This window comes from Onychostoma macrolepis, chromosome 08 (genome assembly GCF_012432095.1).
Source record: "Onychostoma macrolepis isolate SWU-2019 chromosome 08, ASM1243209v1, whole genome shotgun sequence".
Classification (NCBI taxonomy): domain Eukaryota; kingdom Metazoa; phylum Chordata; class Actinopteri; order Cypriniformes; family Cyprinidae; genus Onychostoma; species Onychostoma macrolepis.
Window position 1 is genome coordinate 15,836,728 of NC_081162.1, and position 19,472 is coordinate 15,856,199.

General features: G+C 35.7%; 1 protein-coding gene across 1 annotated transcript; it reads left to right on the top strand.

Annotated features, from left to right (window-relative positions):
- Positions 1-12,917: 12,917 nt before the first annotated feature.
- On the top strand, positions 12,918-17,053 carry zgc:110353 (uncharacterized protein LOC550482 homolog). The gene is made up of 6 exons (XM_058785749.1): positions 12,918-13,256; positions 14,470-14,530; positions 14,781-14,928; positions 15,548-15,644; positions 15,789-16,045; positions 16,349-17,053. The coding sequence occupies exons 1-6, from the start codon at positions 13,001-13,003 to the stop codon at positions 16,487-16,489; spliced, it is 960 nt and encodes a 319-aa protein (XP_058641732.1). The 5' UTR covers positions 12,918-13,000; the 3' UTR covers positions 16,490-17,053.
- The last annotated feature ends 2,419 nt before the right edge of the window (positions 17,054-19,472 follow it).

The window sequence follows — 19,472 nt, forward strand, 5'->3', positions numbered from 1 at the left end:
ATTCTTCGGTGCCCTGAAGGCAGTATTTATGTGATCCTCAGGGCTTAGTCACTGAGCACCCACCCACCTCCAGTAGGTCATTTCAGCACTCCCACTCACTAGCACTTACCCACTGAAAAGGAGTGATTTTTTTCATCCATTCAAAAAAAAGGGGCTTTCCAACAACCTCACATTAAGCTTGAAGACACAAAAGATAACAAACAAAGTCTTGTCTTTAATTTTTAAGTTTAACTTTAAGTTTCTTAAAATAAACTGTGACTCATAAATATAATCATAAGTATTAATTAAAGCATATCTTAAAATAAATATAATACATTTAAAAAACATAAATATATCACATAAATAATTTTGAGAAATTGGCTTTATGCATATAACTGCATTTATGTAAAAAAAAAAAAAGTAAATAAATAAATAGTGCATATTTTAGCAACTGGATTATTTTTTTTAGCTATTGGTTGTATGAGCATAAAAGTACTTAAGAATAAGAAATATAAATAAATAAACAGTATACTGTTTTAGCAATTATCTATATAAGTATGCAAGTATATAGAATGGAAAATAAGGATAAATAAATAAATAAAAATAGTAATCCTTTATGAGCATAAATGTATTCATGGAAAACAAACAAACAAATATATATTATACATTTTAGCAGTTGGTTATATGAGTGTAAATGTACAAAAACATAAATTAAATTTTCTTTTTTTCACAGTGCAGGAAGGTAATGCATGTAATAAGCACCAGAGAAAATTGTTTTTGGATAATGTCCGAAATGAATAGGCATGAAGTCATTCTGTATTTGAAAACTTTGGGAAACCCATAAACTGAAATAGTGCCAGGTAAGCAGCCGTATTGCACAATCAGCAGCATTGATGAAGCTAAGTGATGAATACATACAGGTGTTTGGCCAACACAGCTCTATTAACTTACAATGTTGTGCAAGTGTATTCATGTGCGCTGTGTTGACATGCAGTTTCTGAGTAGTTTTGTGCCCAGAGGCAAAGGAAATCCTAAACCAAATATGGCCATAAATTTGCAGACCCTAGTTTCTGCAAAAAATGCAGAAGTCATCAGCTGTTTAGTTCAGAAAAAGTTGCCTAATTGCAAATGAGGATGTAAGAGTGGTGTTAAGTGATGCAATCATATGCTAATTTCCTAATTTCAGTCGCTGATGTGTGTCTATGTCCGTTTTTTTGGGAAATTCTGTTACACACCTCACATAATGTAAAACACTGATGAAATATTCTAGTTATACACATCAACAAATGCATCAGTACATTAATAAACTGTGACACAAACTAAAACAGGAAAGACTTCTAGTCTTGCATATTGCTAAAAGTATCTCGCATGTCTCTATCTTGGACTTTAAAATTCATTTCCTCTCTCAATGTACACTTGATAATGAATCAGCAGCTACAGTGAGGGTGGTGACTGTCTTTGCTCTTTTAAGGACATGAATTAAATTAGTAATACAGAAGAAGATATAAAAGCGTAATGTTTTTTAAACAGAACAATCTAAGAACAATCTGGTGGGACAATGAGCATGTGGTAATTGATTCTGACACAGTGATGGGAAAATACTGCATAAAAGCTGATTGTATTAAGACATTTTTGTGTCTGAAACACTTGCGACACAATTGCAATATCCTTTTTAATTATTTCATCAGGATTGTAACACAAACTTGATCACAAACAGGCATTAATCACTTTCAACAACATAATAACACAGATGCTTAATTGCACATAATTAGACATGAGAAACCAGGAAATAGCATAATTTCAGAATTCAAATATAAAAGCTTTTTTACATCTGTCACCCATTCTCACATCAGTGCCAGTGTTTTCACATGCATAAATGAGCACCATGCTTCTGAGGATTCATATGTTGTTTACTGAAATTGTTTCTTTGGTCATTTTCAGATTTAGTGGATGCCAAGAGCAAGAGACATGTTTGAGTTGTTTGTGTCATGAAATAAAACAATTCAGGACAAGTGGATCCCAGTTGAGGTTTTATCGCTTGCATTGTTTGACCCCCAGAATGTTTTCATAAACAACCACCAAGTGGTTTGGAAATGTAATCCATATGTATACAGTATGAAGGCCTAATACAGAGTTCTGGCATGAAACTCTAGTCTAACTCAGTCTAGCCTAATGACATCATTATCACATGACAGCTGATTGGTTTTCTCCTGTATCAGTAGCCAATGAGCTCACTGCTCAATATATTCATATACCTGGCTTTTGTTTGCTGCAGCAGTTTGGCAGCACACTTCAGAAACCCTCCACCTTCCCCAGCTCCACCTGCATAGATCTGCTACGAGGTGATTCATGTATGCTATATGGGGTTATTCATATGTGTTGTATGTGCAGCAGCAGTATTTCCTACATGCTCACACAGCAGCATGTTGTGGATGTACTGGCAGTAGCAAGTATGCCGCAGCAGCAGCGTAGCAGATCTATTCTGCCAAGACCAAATACATTAACATTGTCATGTACATTACCATGCCAAACCCTCCGAGAGTTGTCATGACAAAACTATTTTTCTGGTTTACCTGAATTTAGAGTAAACTGATATAGAAAGCATGACTTAAGTTATATGGCAAAATATCAAACATATTGAGTGCATTTTATCAGAAATAGTTTTTATGGTCCACTGTAATGTCTGTATCCTGTGGGTGGAGTTGTATTGGAAAATGGATTTGATTTGTTAAAAGGATAATAAAAATTACAATATAATGAGGTCACTTTTTAACCAGTTTGTGTGTGTGTGTGTCTGGGCATTGATGTGTGAGTTTAAATTTGGGGTGTGTCACTCACATAATGGTGAGTAAGAAATTATTAGGAAATGCGTTCAAAATGTGCAATTCCTGAGACAATTCTTCTCATGTATTTTCACATATCTATATATATGCTGTATGAGATCTTTATCAGATCAAATAGAGGCTTAGTCCTGCATCATATTTACATAATAATAGCTATATATCTATACATATAATCCAAATAGAAATAATAGAACAATATTTTCTTTAAAAAATGTTTGATCATGCTGAGATAGAGTAAGTCCACATGAAGACTTGTTTAATGCATAACTTGTGCACAATTTTCTCAGTAGACAACAAGGGAGTGACTCTTTAAATTTAAAGACAAAACAAGGGAAATATATTGGTGTTTATGTTTTTGAGACATACGGCTGGCATTTGATGTGGAGAGCTCTGTTGTTCATTTAAAACCCTTTTGAGGACAAACTTTCCTGTGACAAGGAGGGATGTCAAATTTGGACACAACACAAGAAAATAATTTCAATATGAATTAGCATAACAACAACACACACACAAATGCAGGCAGGCTACATTTAGAAAGCAACCAAAATCCACAAAGCATAACAAAACTTGCCGATGTGGTCACATTTGGTTTTTGCACTGTTGGTATTATAAAAAGACCTCGTCGAATGATTTCTCACTTCATATAGTATTTCTATATTCTGACTTGCTGACACGCTGTTAATTTTTTATGGTAATCAAATCCTGTAGCTATAACTATTTATAAGCTGGGTTAATTTACTGGACATTTATTTACAATCATTTATGCACAATCATTCAGGCGCTACTATTTTCATCTGTCACATATCCAGATTTCACAAAACCTATCTAGATTGCTTATGTGGAAACATCTGCATCTGTTTAAGTACGGCGTCAAGTGAGTAATGAAAAACGGCTCCAGGGTTGTACAGAATGCCACAGTGTTTTTGCTATTGTACATAAAATAAAAATAAAAATAAACCCTAGCATACCCCCCAGCATCTTCTGCTGGAAACAAAACAGATCAACCTGCCTTGTCTGGCAACATAAATTTACCCTTTATTTGAGAAAACAATTCTCACGCCATATGTTACAAGAGGAAGCCACAGAAGACAGAAACAAGTTATTGCATTACGACGATGAGAATGTGTGTGTGACGTCAGTGTGAATGCGACTACGCAATAACAGTGTGGTCTGAAAAGATCCTGTGTGAAAACAGTACGCTACTGTTCAACCGTAGAGTCGATGTTGGACAAGTCAAGGAGTGTCCGCGACAAGTCCGCCTCTTCTTAAACTCTCAGGGTGAAGCATGAAAATAATTATGTTTTAAATGTCGCAGGCAGAGATTGCTAGCAATAAAACAACCACAGCTACATAGTCTGCCCTGCCCTGGTCCTCCAGCCAAAGCCTACACAGCCACTGAGCCCTCACACTTGGCTTTGTCCCGCTCCAGCAGGCTGCTTTTTAGGAAAACAATGCTCTAATAATATTTTATGATATGTTTGGCCCATGGTATTTGTGTTACGAAATGGCTGAACAACCGAATAAACTGTTCATAAATCATTGAGAGTAATTCTGTATTGTGTTTATCACCAATGACCGCTGCTAAAATGGAGGACTGCACCCCAGCTATGTATTCTGTAAAAAGATGCTTATATCATTCAGCTAATTGAATGGGAATACATCGTCCAGCAGACCAAATCACGTACTGTAATATACAACACAGGATTTCTATTACTTACTTCTTGAGAAATGGTCTGAAGTGTCATTGTACTCCCACAGGAATGAACTGGTACACCAGAAAAAATGATTTTTCCTGGGAATATTACTCCTGGCTCAGGTCTTCTCCAACAATTTAGTTCACTTAAACCAAGTTTAAAGCAAGCTCACATTTATCTGCCTCTATTTTTAACCACAATTCAAAATCCAATCAACAACCCATGCATAGAACCTACGTTTCTTTTCTTTTTTGATAATTGATTATACTCAGATGCAAGTCACAATATGAAAGAAAAAAATCTGTCATTACTTGCATTGCAACTTTAAAGCTGTAGCTTGCCAAGCTACAAGATAATCATAATTTGAAGTAGTTAAACTAGCCAAGCTAGTCATTAGGGGAAAAGAAAAAATGACAACAAAACACAAACAAAACATAATTAACTAAATTTAAGTTTACATTAAAAGGGGAAAATGTATCCATTTAAAATAATTGCATTTAATTCATAATTTAAACAGTGTTTTATTTTTGTTGGCACAAAAACAATGAGGTTTGTGATTGGCAAGTGATGACGACATCCATAACACTGAAAAGTCTTATCATAACTGACACTATAAGAGTTCAATAACACAAGCTCATTAGTGAACTCTTAATAAAACTGCATTTTTATTACCCAAGTAGAGAATGCAGCATTTGAGCACTCATGCAAATAACCAAACTGTGTGAACATAACTGTATACAATAATACTGTATTAACAACCGTACTGTGTTGCTGTGCGAACATGGCCTCTGTGAATCAACTGAATCATTTTAGACGCATCATCTGCTGCTGTGTTGACATACTTTTCCAGCTGGAGGAATAAAAGACCAAGTTAGACCAAGCTACTTAGGTAACAAGCCACAATAACAAGCAAAAAGTAGCATTTTTAGACTTTTAACATCAAAGGCACTTGCTTTCTGCTTTGCTACTAGCGCAGCAGATGCGGATGTGTTTGCTTAAGAGATTGAATCATTTCCTGTGGCTACATACAATGTGATGACATTATAAGAGGTAAGTGGGGATATTTTTTTTTTTGGGCGTTAAACAGAAGGGGGTGGGATGTGAGCCACGATACCGGTCAGATACCAACACCGGCACTTTATAGAAAGCTTAAGTCAGCAATTACCAAGGCTAAATATGGAACAACATGATAACATCTACTCCCTCAGGTTGGTATCCTGAGTCCAAGATTTCTCAACTTCTCCTCCCTTAGCAAACTGGAACAGTCACCATCTATCAAAGTCCCTTGCAGTTTCAGAATAAGATGGATTGACACTGACTCTGTCCCATCACCTGTCAACTACAATCCTTCCTCAAGACAGCCGTCATCAAATCAGCCAACTTTCACTTCCATCCCTACCTACACTGGATATACCCTGCAGCGGGTCCTTTGTCACATTATGTAATGTTGTGCTGCTTACACACTCTCTCTCTATAGCACTGATCTGCAATAATGAATATTTTTATAATTGATAATAATTGCGTGCAAAACAGCATATTAAATTTTTTTTTGAAGTTATCATCATGAGACACTGACGACTTGAGCAATGGTTGCTGAAAAAATAAATAGAGTAACACACAAAATCAGGATATCATGTTATTTTTTTATAATATCATTCAGTGTAGATGAAGTTCACCTGTCCCACAAAACTGAAGAAGATCACCACTAAGTAAATAGTCAGCACACAAAGAGCTGAGTAATATAAATAAAATGTAAAGATTAGAGCCTAAGGTGTCATGTGAAACTAGGATGAAAAGAAAAAAACAACATAAAAAATGTTTAAGTCTGTGAGTCAAAGTGCTGGTGTTGATAAATCCCAGATGACTCTTCCGTCTGGCTAGAGACAACTTCTGCAAATCTTTTCATATCACAGGCCTCACTGCAATGATTCATTTAAAGCCCTGCGATACAGAATAATTAGGTATTCACTTCTCAGACTGATGACTGTTGTTTCCTGACTGAACTGTGAAATAAGTATTAATTGTCAGTCTAAACAGCATATGCTACATTTGTTGTAAATAATAAAAACAAATTAGTGTCTGTCAGCAAAATCATTGGATTAAAGAACAGTAATATAATTGAGGCCAAAGTTCACAGGAACACATGTGAAGATAAAATTAAAGTGGTGTGCACAAAAACAGGAGACAGCAGATGTTTTTTGCTCAGCATTAACCGATACACTTTGTAAACTTTGCACAATAATCGAGAATTTACTGTCACTCCAAAGCAGCCACAAGCTGAACTCAGCAGGACCTGTAGCAAGCAGTGGTTTAACATTTCCATTTCCAGTAAAACCACACTCAAAGAAAAAGAGAGGGAACTATTTGCAATGTGTAAACAGACTTCAGAAAATCAGTTTAAAGGGCAATTAGGTCACATTCAAATGAGAAGAAAAGAAACAACAACAACAAAGCGGGATGGGGGCTAAATCTAAAAAGCATGGATTTTTCCAATGACAGTCAGTGTGGAGCAAAAGAAGAGCAGTTTGAGCGGAAAGGATTCTTTAAGTTGGCAAAGAAAGGCAGTTGTAAAGCTGTGGTTGATCACTCACTGCCGCAGTGAGAGGGATGGACCACAAAGCTTGATTAACCCACATATAATTAGAGCTTATTTAACATGTTGGCATACACAGGACTACGCCTTTATAACAGTTTAAATGTGTTTATTTTTTCTCCGTGAGCAATGTCTGAGAGAAACAGTAGTCAGAAATCTCTTCTGGGAGAGAATATCAAGTATTTATAATTTAAAAACTGATTTTCTGAGGTTTCAGGAAGCCAAACATCCATCACTTTCACAGTCTTTTTGACCTATTTAGTATCAACAAAACTCCCCACAGTATCCACAAACACCACCACCACCACCACCATCATCATCATCATCATCATCATCGCTGCCAAGTTTCAACTTCATGTTTAAAACAACAGTTCCTCTCGGTGGAGCAGGGTGGGGAATTTCCTCCTCGGCTTGAGTCGGGAGCAGATGCTATAGCATGACCTACACAGTACAGGCCCTGACAAGACAAAGAGAGGTAGATTCTGTGTGTGTTTATGTGAGGTTAGATAAGTGGTCACCCTAAGGTGTATTTGAATTTGTAACACTCAATCTGCAGGAATGTGGCCATGCACCAACAAAAACACATTTGTGTGCTGACATAACACAAACACAACACGGTGTGGCAGGAGAGAAGCAGGAAGCGGCTGGGAAGAAGAAATAACTATAACTATATGTACAGTTATAAGCCAAAACAGGTTTGTTTTTCTGTATTTTATAGAGCTATTCCATTTACACAGATAATTGCATTGTGCCTTTTAAATGCAAATAGGGAGAGTTATATAAAATGAATCAACATACAAATATATTTTGTAATAAATAATATTGATAATCATTTAAGAATTACAACAATTTATAATTTACAATTTATAATCATTAAAATTATTTTATATATAAATAATAATAATAACTATTAATATTAGAGTAAGGTGAAATTGTTTTAGGGTATGTTTTATTGACAAAATAAGTAAATATTCATTTTTTGCCAGAAAAAAAAGAAAATAATAATAATAATAAATAAATTTTCGGAAATTCACCTAGGCCCAAATTTAATAAAATCTGTTTCAGTATTTGACAACTATTAAGTGTTGAGTAACAGCAGGACAAAAGTCATAACACTCATGGTAAATTCCTGGTTTTCCACATGCAACACATTATAATGAACCTCCTACATCCTGGCAGGCACATGTGCAGGAGTCCTCTTTCCTGTAAGTGATAATCATTTAAAAAAAACAAACAAAAAAAACAAGGTAACTCCAGAACTATGTAATCCACTGAGGGTGACATTAACATAAACTGAATAATCATTTTCAGGCCCTAACTTCATGAAACAAATCATAATCTACACAAATCAGTTTCAATATTAAACTTTGAAAACAAATAAAAAGAGACAGTGGCACATTTTGTGTTAATAAATAATGAAGCAATCAGTCATAATTGAGGTCATGATACCATTTTATGTCAAAGCACTGAATTCATTCAAACACAATAAATCTGACCACTAAAATAGGCTGTTTACACCTCAGGTGTGTCAGGATGCAAAGGTGGTTACGGGCTACTAAATTACACCGTCTAAAGGTCTGTTTGCATTACAGTTTTTTTTTCAATTGCTAACAAGCATTGTTCAATACTGAAGCCACATTTTCCAAACTGTTCACACATTCAGCAATACAGAAGCCTACGTGAATCATTTTTCATTGCTTTCAGGCAAAATGCATGCAATGACCACATTTTTCAAAATCCACAAACACTTTTGTCATACATACTCCACAACCTGCAAAGCACTACATATTTCCAGCACATTTTTCAGATGCTAACACACTGCTTTCAAAACTGATAAAAGCACATTCAAATCAGAACGATGGCAAAATGTCCATTTCTGCAGGAATTATATTGAAATATAAAATCTTAGCAGAATATTTATTATTAAATTGAATAATAATTATTCCAAACACAACTAAATGCAATTTCAACTCCTGCAGCAGCTGGGACTTCAATACTGCACATACAGCACCTCATTACATTAGACTGCTGATGTTTGTTTTGGTAATTATTGCTTCAGTATTTTTATATTTATTTTTGTGTGTTTTTCTTTTTCACAAGTACATTTTGTATGTGTAATTGTTTCACAAGTAACTGCTGATGAGTTTTTTGTTTTTGGAATATAAAGAAATAGGGGGGAAATGCTGCTTTTCTCATTCATTCTTTGTGCTGTAATGCAGTTAGTAAAATGAAAAGATGTTATTCTTTTTCTAAAATGAAATACTTGTGTGACAAATCATTCAAACTTCAAAGATAAAAGTTCATCGTTTATGTAATGCTTGAATATACCTGTAGAGGACACTGTGTATCTCTGTATAACTTTGTGGAAAAACCATTAACACACAAACCTTTGTATATGAACAAGGCAACAATATTGACATTTATTGCAATAATCTCTTTTTAAAGTAAACTGTCAAAAAATTGCAACTTGTGTGGTTTCAAAAAGAAAATTTGTACAGTCTACCAAGTAATATAATCTGTCCATCTCTGCCATCCGTTTCTAAAAATACAAAGAAAACATCTTTCAGATGTCAAATCACTTACAGCTCACACAGCTGACATGATAGAGACACACAGCCAGTCAGAATAGTTTTGAAACATATAACACATGAATGCATTCTTTTAAATACAATTGGATTCCTACATTAACATACATGTGTGAGAGTGAGTGTGTAAGGGTGCCAAAGGATGCTGAGGTGCTGGAATTCCCAGAGGACGTGCTTCATTAAACCAACAGCTGTGACCTCACTGCCCCCTATGTGTGCTTCAATGATAGCAGAGACTCTACTGTGTTTATTAAGTGCTTGTTATCATTCCTTTGTGTCAAATGAATGCTTATGAAGATTACCTTTTGGTAAAATGGTTCAAAGAAGTGTGCTAGATTGTTTTTTGTTTTTTTTAACTTTTATGTGTGTGCTCGCATTTGCTTAATCAATTTAATTACAAACATTTATTTAATGTTTTCCTTTTATACTTCATACCTCATAGCAATTTATAGATCGCCTTGATTGCTGGTCTCTCTGCTCCACTGTTTCTGTCTGCTCGGGCCTTTTAAGTCTGATGTCTGCTCCATAAATATTGCACTGTACTATTGATCTGCTCTGCTGACAACCTGGCCCATAACATCTCTGTAAGCTCATAATTTTACATGGTGCTTGTTTGACAATCTTAAAGGCATAAGGGCAAAAGGGGCCTCTTTTTTGTCAGATGTTATCTTGAAAAACTGTAGGCCAACATTTGTCCTTTATCCGTATTAAAGAGAGTCTAGAACTCAGAGTGCTTTTTGTTCAGATAATCAGTTCAAAACCTGGTGAGTTCTTGAAGCTGAAATACCTTAAAAACCCTAAATATCTGCTACATGAAAACATCTACAAGGAATATTTTTGTTCATGTTGCGTTGGTCAATATGGTATAAACTTTTAGGGCTTTCTCAAATCCAAGGGGATAGATATTTGTCTTTCTCATGCTTTAAAAGCAGCCAAAAGTTCCTACACGGAACATTTAGTTTTCAGCATGATTGAATCGGCTCTGATGTAGTAATGTTTATTCAAGCTTAAGCCTGAATAAATTATTGGAGCTTCGACTAGAAACACTTTTACCTCATTCATGCCTGCTGACCCAACTGAGTTAGATAAGAGTGAAAAAATAAATAAATTGCTGGCACTCATGTGTGTCAGTGCTGTTTCTCTTATACCATACTGAAGGCCATTTAAGATTAGACTGCAGACCTTAATTAGAAAAACACAGGGAAGACAGACTGAAAACCTTCTGTCTGTTCTGGTGATGAGAACAGTGAGCACTGCATCAGTCACATGGGAGTACGGTTAAATAAAAACCAAACATTTAATAGGTTATAAGCAATGCTGAAGCAGTGCTTAGATAGCTGTATTATATTAAAACACTTAGAAATTCCTGCCTGATAGCTATGTTGACATTATGACATGAAATCATGAGTGTTCTCTTATTAACTCATTACAATGCCCAGTGGCTATAAACATCCAATCATTTTGCTTCAACCTTACATATTTCGACAAGTCATCCTGCTTAAATGATTCACATTAAACATAATAACAATTTGAAAAAAAAACATTCCACTGAGGATCAGGTCAACTATTCATTCTAATCTGTATTTAATGAGGAGCTGAATGTGAAACATATATTAGTCATGACTAATGACCCTGCCCTTGAAAACCCATGACTATATCAATTTAGAATCATGTTACAGATCTAAGTGAGTGTGTTTGGCTATTTTCAAAAAAATCTAAAGACTCAAATATCATCACCCTTCTTGCATATAGCTTCAGTGGTATAACAATGCTATTATAAGTGTGGAACATACGACGACTTCCTCTCTATATTACACTGATGTCATGGGTCTTTGTCATTGATGCCCACACATTTGTGTGGTTAATCCACTATTAAATACATTATGAAAGCAATTGACCTTTTTAAGTATGTCAAATGGAGGTTATGGAAATGTGCAACAAAAGGAAAATTAATTTAGATTTTGATGTCATAATATTATAAACTAACTAATTTATGGTGGAATCTAATGCCTACAATTAAAAAAAAAAAGACTGAAAAGATAGATTAATAAATAAATAAATAAATATGTGAACTGCAATATTCTCCACTGATCCATATTCACTTGATTCACTTCTATGCAACAAGCACATTTAAGCAATTCATCAACACATACAAATATCGCTATGTCCACAGGCAATGGAATTATTCAACAACAGAAAGAAAATCTATTTAGATTTTGTCATAATATTATAAACTAACTGCTTAATGATGGAATCAAATAGAATACCTAAATTTTCACCGAATTCTAAAAAGGCAGATTCTTCAATAATGGATAAACCGAAATAATATATATGTGAACTACAATATATTCTCCACAAAACACACATCCTGATCCATATTCACTCCACTCACTTATATGCAACTATAAAACTATAAAATAAACTATAAATGTTTTAAAATCAAGCTTACTTGCTAACAAATGGTAGTCATACTTTTTGATGGGCAAAAAAGAGGCCAGATTAAGAATACAACAGGATTTAGTGACCAAGAATAGCTTTTAACTGTCTTTGAACTTATTCAGAGTCCTCCCTTCATTATTAACCATTTCATTGCCATCACATATGTATTATGTGCATGCAGAAAGAAGAAAATGAGTCATGGCAAAAATAATCTGCCAGTTAGGAATCCTGTCGAAATTTCATCCCACATATTTCCATTGAACACTTAAACAACACTCACTCACTGTCATCCTAACAATACCTAATTGCTTCATATATAATTTCATAGAAGACATATTCGTATGTTTAAATAAATAAGAGCAATTATCATACAATAGAAAGTGATTGTGGTTCAAATTCTCTTTAACCACAAAACACACATCCGTTATGAACTACATTGATCAAAGCTCAGGTTTGGAGAGCAGGTTCACCAAGAGCAGAGGGATCTTTGTTTTTTTTTTATGAACCATGTTCACAGCTCTTCATGTTTCCTGCCTCTCAAGGACGCTGTTTATGCTGCCATGTTCTAAAAACAGCTTTTCCCAATAGACTCTTTGGTCTCTGACACCATAGAAGTTCATCCAGCTCTTTCATTTTACTGTGTGGTTCATTTTCAGTTTACGTGCTAGACCTGTTGACAAGAGGTGTGTCTTTTCAAGGTGAAACCTGTTGAGCCAGTTTGGTGAGCCCTCCTTCAGAAAGATGCCAAACAGGTGTGTTTTTAAAATACAGATATAGAAAACAGTTGGGATAATTACAACTCTGGGCGTCGTACAAATACGCTTACAAAAGCAATATACATTAAGACTTAACCTGTTGTCCCAGGAAATGACGATCCGGAAATTTGCTATTGAGTATGATGCCGTAAATGATCGCAACACCTTTAGCAATGGGGATATTTTGGTGGGCAGAGTTATCGTGGATGTGTCAAAGGAAACCAAAATCAAGGCTCTGACTGTCAAGGCGAAAGGCAAGGCTGACGTGTCATGGACTGAGACGCAAGGGGAAAATAGTGTGACATACTGGGATAAAGAAAAGTATTTCTCACAAACTCAATCTGTCTCACCGGAGGATAACGCAGATGGTAATATCTGATGTGACAGATGATGTTATAAACGTTCATCTGTTCAAAACAATCTTTACATTTAATGTCATGCATTCTAGAGCAATACAAAGACTGTATAGTTAGAAACAGAAAACCATAAAATACTGGACAACATTGTGATTGTGTAATGTGGTCTGTGTATGTTATTTGTAGACAAACTGTTTCAAAGTTTTGGGTTAGCAAGATTTCTCTTCTAGAGAAAAGATTCATACTTTTATTTAGCAAGAACACATGAAATTGATCAAAAGTGATATTGAAGACACTTATAATATTACAAATGTATTACAAAAATATTTTGTTTAAATGCTGTTCTTTTAAACTTTCTATTTATCAAAAAATCCTGAAAAAATGTATGGTTTCCACAAAAATTATTATAAAATATTTATTTGAGCACAAAATCAGCATTATAGAATTATTTATGAAGGATCATGTGAGTAATGGCTTTGAAAATTTTAGACAACTTAAAATTAATAAGATGACAAAAGTCGTTTGAAATGACCGAGCAGTTTACCATAGTAAAGTTCTGTAACCGCCATGTTGAGGAGGAGATGTTACTATGGGTTAAACTGGTGTGCAAAAATCTGACACGAACACACAGACAAACCTACATATATTTTTACCTTGCTTGCATGGTCTTATTCTCTCGTAAGATGCATCGACACACAGCGCAGATGTTCTCCGGAACTCTCCCACTCTAGCGGGTTCATCTCCGGGCAAAACCCGCGGCGCTGCCCCGCAGCTTCCGTGTCATCCATTACAAATGGATTTTTCCAATCATTACAAGCGATGTAACATCCAGTAGTCAGTCCCAAGCTGTTGTTGCGTTGTAGACACGGTGCAGGGCAAATTGTGTCAATCTAAATGTAAGAAATGAGGAAAATAAAACTACCTGAATAGAATGGCTCCAAAGAGACCGTTACAGCAGTAGTATACAGCAATTTTAAAAAATACAGTAAGTCTCTGTATGTGTGGTCTGTCGTCACAGAAAATTCCCATGATGCAAAGGGTATTACAATTATTTACTGTAAAGGGAATTTGCAGTATTATACTGGGTGATATACAGTAAATAACTGTGGAAATTACAGAAATGTCTAACAGTGAACCACAAACTTTTCAATGGTGGTGTATTATTAAATAAGTATACAGGACAACATTGACAACATTATGTAATGTGTCTGTATCTTTTTGCTAGGCTCTGTAACTCTTGTGGCTGGTAGACATGTCTTCCCTTTTGCCTTTCAGCTTCCCTACCAGTAAGTCATCACCTTCTTGTCCTGCAGGCATTCAGTCTGGTTGATAGATGTGACTTATAGATAGACAGAATATACTTTATTGATTCCTGAGAGAAAATCGATCTTCCTTTGAAACAGTCTCAGTTACTTTTTGCAATGTAGCCAATACTTCAATGTGCTATATCCTTTATGTTGAAATATTGATCTATCATATGATGCAACTTTCTTTCTGAAGACTGTTAGTCATCCATGCCAAATCTCTTTCTTTCAGGGGTCTGCCTTCATCTTTTAAAGGTGCTCATGGTAAAATTCATTACCGACTTTCAGCCAAGTTGAGCAGGTCTATGCGTGCAGCAAGTAAAGCTGAAGCAAAGTTCACCTTCGTTGCCAGAGCTGATTATGATCAGTCAACACTGATGGTATGGTCAAACTTTTATCAGTTAAACCAGAAAAAATATTCAAAGCCTCATTTTAATGCATGAAATACAAAAAAAAAAAACACATATATGGACCAATAATAATAACAGAACTCATAAACTCAACTGATGACAACTCTATCAAAAATGGGCATTTTGACACATACAAGTGTGTGTATTTAACCATTCAAGGCCTATAAAGCGGCAAAAATAACTCCGTTCAATACTGCAGTGCATTATGTTGCTCTATGAGCACTGTTTTCACGTGCGCACGCCTCTCGGACAGCACTCAGAAACAGTCTCTCAGACAGCAAGCTCATATAGGCCTAGCGAAATGAGTAATACATTTTCGTGACCAAATAGCACAGCCACGTCATGTAAGCATGTAACCATGTCTGTGATATAGACGATAGTCCAAAATCTCTAACGGTTGACAAATTTATAACCATGTCTACCAGTATATCACCACCCCTAAAAGGCCCAAAAGACTACATTGTCCTGTTGTCAAAACAAAACAAAAAAGTTAATCTGTTAAAGGTTAGATTTAAATGAACAGATTAACAGATGTAACTGTAAATTTATGGATGTTAAGTATGGATATTAAATCTGTCATCCTCTGCAGGCACTTCAACATGGCAGTAAAGATAAGAATGTCATATTTTTTGCCTCTGGAAATATTTCAATGAATATTTTCTTGCCAAAGACAGGCTACCAGCAAGGTAACCCAAGCAATATACCCAGCATTTTGGTAAATTAATGGATCTATCAATTTAAAAAAAAAAAAAAAAAAGAGCATCATACAACATAGATAACTGCTTTGATTCATTTGACAAGCTGTAATACAATATTTATATCTCAAACAGGTGAAAGGCTAGCCGTCAACGGTGAGATTGTAAACAGCTCAACTCGAAAAATTGTGCCAAAGTACATTATCTACCAGAAGCAAAGCTTTTTTGCTGGAGGCCAGAGAGCTGTTCATACCACCCAGATACTGAAGGATAAGGGAGAGCCTTTAGTGTCCTCCACGAGACAGAATCTGTCGAAATTATTAGTCCTTCCCACAGAAATCAGCACCACCATCCAGAACTGCAGAATCCTCAAAGTCGAGTATAGACTGAAGGTAGGAGCCCAGAAACAAGACAGGCCTCTAGCAGGTTTACAAAAGAGTTTGATTTCTTTTCAGCAGCAAAAATAGTTTGATGTACTTTGTATTCAGGAATGTTGTCGGTTTTTTTATAGTCTGCCTTTGTGTTTTCATGAAAAAAAGGAATGGAAATAAAAGACGGTGTCAATCAATTGTTTGAGGACACGTTACTTAAAATAAGAATCGTTCATGAATAAATTATGGGTTTTTTCACTGTTCAGATTCTGTGTGTTTCTCTCTTGAAATCATCTACAGTATAGTCTGTTCTTTCTGTTGCAGGTTATTTTGGATGTATCATTCACTAAAAACACTGTGATTAAACTCCCATTGATCGTACTACCTCTACATGACGGGACCTCATCCAAAGAGTTGGAGGCAGGACTACACGGGGACCTGGCCAAAATGAATATTTTAAATTAATATAAGCAATAAGCACTAGTTTTGTTTGAACTTTTGTTTTACACTTATTGTATCCTACTTTTAAAAAATAATTTATTTTCAAAAATATGAAATCATATATGGAAAATAAGCAAAAACGTGATATATACTTCTTGTAATTGCATATTTAAAGGGAACAGTTTACCCAAAAATGAAAATTCTGTCATCATATTCTCACCCTCATGTTCTAAACCTGTATGACTTTCTTTCGTTTGACAAAAACAAAAAGAAGATTTGGAAGAATGTTACGTCCACAGGAGAAAGAAAGTCATACAGGTTTGAAATGAAATAACCATGAGGAAATGATGGCAACATATTTATTTTTGGGTGGGCTATCCCTTTAAAATTAACAGAATTCTAGCTCGTTTTAAATAAATGCATTTTATCGCTTCCATCCATACAAAAAGAGTACAATTGTGCAAAAATAAATAAATAAAACATTAATGCATGTATCCCTGAGAGTGTCTTTATTGTTGGCTATAATCTCTCTGTAACCTCGTTTGTTATTAGATCAGCTCAGTTAATTCAACTAAAAGGGAGCGTATGTCATGTTCCTTTTACAAAGTGAACATGTGAAGAGAAATGGAACATCAGAATGGCATTTACCATGACACTCAAGCCCTCCCGCTGACATAAATACAGAGGAAGACTCTGCCTGTCAACCTGGAGGCCACTGAGCTCTGGCGGATATCTTCAACAAAGCAACCTTTCTGCACCAGTATCCTTCTGCTCTTTGCTGCGTGTAACTCACAGCTTCTGAATTCAACTTTTAGTGTAGAGTGAAAGATCTTTGACCTTTGACCCCACAGCAAAAGATGAAATACAGAACATCTGAGCTTTGTAAATGGAGGACACTGAATTTATCTGTTCCATTAGAAAAGCCATTTGATTTATCTGAGCAAAGTTTTAAAAAACACAATTCTTTAGAGAAAAAAATTACTTAAATCTTGGGAAGAAAAACTTTAATCACAGTTTACAACACAAAGGTTAAACCAACATTTTAAGACCTTTTTCACTTGATTTCTACGGAATTAAATAGAAAGTGTCTTTACTGTGAATGATCAGCAGCCATCTTTAGATGACAGTGATTGGAAGAGTTCAGTATTTCACCTCCCCCTGCTGGAAAACGAATGTCGTTACTTCTCACTTATATGACTTGACAGTTTAATAGTGTCTGTTCTCTGATGCTCACCATGTAATTGTAGTAATTCACTTATCGAGTAGAAATCTTTAACTGCTGTGTGTGTAGGCTTGTACCGTCAGTAAATAATGTCACAACATTAGACAAAGCTCACGGGAGGCTGAACATATAGGCAGTTTATTGAAAACCATTGCTCTAATCGAATTACAGGAGACGTGAGGCTGATATCTTTTCTATGAGAACATACACCAATAGGTTAATTAGGGCAGCATAATTGAATTATTTCCTTCGTTTAGCTAAACCAGATTACCTTTAATTCATATTTAACATTAAGGCAGCAGTAGTGACATTCACTGTACGATCTCCTGTGTGAAGCGGTCTCAAAATAATGAGTTATTGAATGGCTATTCCTTAGTTGCAGTTTCCTAGGGAATAGCTTTATGTTATTGACCCAAATTAACCAATACTCTCCTAAATAAATAACAACTGATTAGCAGGAATTGAGTGTAAAGGAAAGGAAGGAAGGAAAGGAAAGGATGTGATGTGTGGCCAAGTATGGTGACCCATACTCGGAATTTGTAACCCATCCAAGTGCACATAACACACCCGGCGCCCGGGGAGCAGTTGAGGGCTCGGTGCCTTGCTCACGTTACTTATTTTAATGTCAAAGAGACATGGGCTATTTCTCAATTTCCTAGAATGCAAAGAACGGACTTGCCAGGCTACCTTGAAAGAACAAACTTGGAAGGACATGAGGACACAGAGCCTGAGATGTGTTGAGATCTTGTTGCTTAACTGACCGTCTCAACACATTTTAAGTAATAGGACAGCACCCTCCAATGCACAATAAACTGTGTAAATGAGCATGCATATTTAATGTTACTTATGCTTTGTCAGTGTTAAGAGTCTTTTTAATATGGCAATAAAAATTATTGCAGACTTTCCTCAGGACTTCATCACTTTTTTTTTAAATGAAGCCAAACAAAATGACAAAGGTTTACTTTCACAAGCTGTCACATATTTGCGAGCTTGCAGTGGGAATCTATCAAGACAGAACAAGAGAACTTTAAAGCTCACAGACTTCTGTACATCGTCCACCCGCAATAACTTCTGGGATTTTTGATAGCAACGTTGGTTCTCAAGTCTTGAGTATTGGAATTAAACTTTGGCAGTTGATTATGAACAAGAACAAGCACACAAGGACACAAGATCAAACATTTATTGAGAAATGGCCATATTATGCTATATTATATTGAAACATACTGGTTGGTTGCTTTACACGCCTGTGGTCGCATTCTGTCTAAGTGAGTGGCTCTTGGTTAGAATAAGTTGGAATGTGGGCCAGATTTATGCCAGACAAAGGTCTGGCTATGCGAGATTAGTGCAGTAATATAAGAAGAATTATGACATCTTGGCACCAGCTGTGAAGGCTATCAGTTGGCTACAGGACGGGTGAATCGTACACCATATGCTGTATGCCTGATTCTATTACCACTGAGATTCAGATTAAACGTATTCTTTACGGATCATAAACTGGAGGAAGAGAAAGAGGTCTGTTGGTGTGACTAAGCTAGAGCGGTCACCGCACCTCATTAGGTCCAGCATTTAGCCTGTGTTTGAGCAAACCTATGAGCAGACGGCTGTCACAGTTTGCACTCACTAATGAGAGGTGCAGCTGATTTAAAGTCAGTGAACACACTCGGACTGAAGGGAAGTCATCAGTGACCCATGATAGGTTCAGACACTCAAATGTCTGTAGCCTATATATCATAGAATATAGGGCATAAAATTAATATAGTTTTACAACAACAACAATGACGACAA

Excerpts from the sequence above, each read along its gene's own strand:
- zgc:110353 (XM_058785749.1), top strand. The coding sequence starts at position 13,001 with ATGACGATCCGGAAATTTGCTATTGAGTATGATGCCGTAAATGATCGC. Across the intron at positions 14,929-15,547 it reads ATGATCAGTCAACACTGATG|GCACTTCAACATGGCAGTAA; the intron begins GTATGGTCAAAC and ends CATCCTCTGCAG. Across the intron at positions 15,645-15,788 it reads AAAGACAGGCTACCAGCAAG|GTGAAAGGCTAGCCGTCAAC; the intron begins GTAACCCAAGCA and ends TATCTCAAACAG.